The 1,934-nt window shown below is 35.2% G+C and overlaps 1 protein-coding gene across 1 annotated transcript; it reads right to left on the bottom strand.

Moving 5' to 3' along the window:
- Positions 1-356: 356 nt before the first annotated feature.
- On the bottom strand, positions 357-1,310 carry LOC123576557 (olfactory receptor 2A12-like). The gene has a single exon (XM_045437565.1). The coding sequence runs from the start codon at positions 1,308-1,310 to the stop codon at positions 357-359; it is 954 nt and encodes a 317-aa protein (XP_045293521.1).
- Between the last annotated feature and the right edge of the window lie 624 nt (positions 1,311-1,934).

Here is a 1,934-nt window from a genome sequence, read left to right as displayed (position 1 = left end):
AAAAATAGAGAATAAAATACTGTAAATTGAGTGGCTACAGAGGATAAGAATGTGTTGACCTGGAATTCATCGTGCAGGTCACAAACTATTTGATTGAGTTGATATAACAATGTTCTAACACTTAAAGAACAACTATACATAAATATTAACTCATGGGAGAAATCTGAACTGGAAACACTTGAGGGGATTTGTAAAAATGTAATGACTACTTTCATCTGCAAGTCTGCCAAATCCAAATTACTTGGGGTGGAGCTTAGTCTCATAGTATTTGGATATGAACACAGGTTAAAAAAATAAGCATTGCCTTAAACGCTTATAAGAACACTTATAAGAATGCTTATAGAATCATAAAGATTCTAGTCTGTGATTTGTTGTTTTGTTTTAATTTTGTATTTGCCCATAACTTTTTTCATACCCTCCTTCATTTCCTTGTTCCTTAGGCTGTAAATGAAAGGATTCAGCATAGGGTTGATGACTGCATAGAACACAGAAATGAGTTTGTCTCCCTCTGCTGAATAGAGGGACTTGGGTCTTAAGTACCGGATCATTCCTGTTCCATAATACATGATCACAGCAATCAGGTGGGAAGTACATGTGGAAAAGGCTTTTTTTCTGCCCTTAATAGAGTCTATTGTCATCACAGCCACCAGGATGCGAAGGTAAGAGAGTATAATGAAGAGGAAGGGGAATAACACTGTTCCAGCCCCTCCTGTGGCCATTATGGTCTCCAGCAGGGATGTATCAGCACAGAACATATGAAGAAGAATGGGCAATTCACAGAAAATATAGTCAACAACATATGGACCACAGAGTGGAAGAATTGTGAGGTAGAGAGGCACCACTGAGGCAAAAAAGCCAATGGTCCAGGCCCCCAGAGCTAATGCCACACACACAGACCAGTTCATGATGAGCAGATATCTTAGTGGGTAACAAATGGCCACATAGCAATCCAAAGCCATTACTGCAAGGAGAAAGCACTCAGTTGACTCCAGGAATAAGGTGATGTAGGTCTGAGCAATACAGAAGTTGTAAGATATAACTTTCCTGTTTGCGAGAAAATTAAAAAGTATCTTGGGGACCACAAATGTGCTAAAAAATATGTTGAGAAAGGCCAGATGACAAAGGAAGATGTACATGGGTGTCTGGAGAGAGAAATATAGAATGACTAAAGTGATGACAGTTGTGTTTCCAAAGAGACTTGCCAAGTAGACCAGAGAAAATAGAAAAAAGAGTGGAATTTCAGTCTGGGGGTAATTGGAAAATCCTACAAGGATCAGCTCACTGATGACACTGAAATTCCCATGACCCATTTTGACTATTGAAAGTTTCCTGCTGAAATGAAAGGAAGGCAAAAACCAAACATGGTCTTATTTTAAAATTGTGACATTAAATCTATTCCCATATTACATCAACTACAATGCTAGAGATAAATGTATCTTAAGTTGGATAAACAATTATTTGTGAAATTTTGTTGGACAAATATTCTATTCAAAGGAATAATAACATTTCCAAATCACTGTCTCCATCATGCAACTGCTTGTTTTTGATGAATTATGGGGTTTTGGTTTCACACTGAGAATTTCTCCCACCTCCACTCATTGTATCATATATACTACACAGCACACTTCTACATTTTACTAATCAAATATTAATATCCATTTTCTAAAAAGGAACTAGAAATTCTGCAAAATAAAATGATTTTCCCAAATTCCTAGTATAAAATATAATAGTTAAAAATAATTCCATTTTCTTTCTACTATAAGAAAAAAATCATCAATAATAATAAAGTTTACATTTAGCAAGACAAAGGATTGATTTTTTTGTTTTCATTCTTAGTTCCTATGGAACATAAATTCCAATGTCATAAAAGTACAATAATACACAAAATCTACTTATTTTAACTACTTTCACTACTTCATTATTAGAAGGAATAA

The sequence above is a fragment of the Leopardus geoffroyi genome, chromosome A1 (assembly GCF_018350155.1).
Source record: "Leopardus geoffroyi isolate Oge1 chromosome A1, O.geoffroyi_Oge1_pat1.0, whole genome shotgun sequence".
NCBI lineage: Eukaryota > Metazoa > Chordata > Mammalia > Carnivora > Felidae > Leopardus > Leopardus geoffroyi.
This window is presented reverse-complemented; position numbering and strand designations above follow the sequence as displayed.

Excerpts from the sequence above, each read along its gene's own strand:
- LOC123576557 (XM_045437565.1), bottom strand. The coding sequence starts at position 1,310 with ATGGGTCATGGGAATTTCAGTGTCATCAGTGAGCTGATCCTTGTAGGA.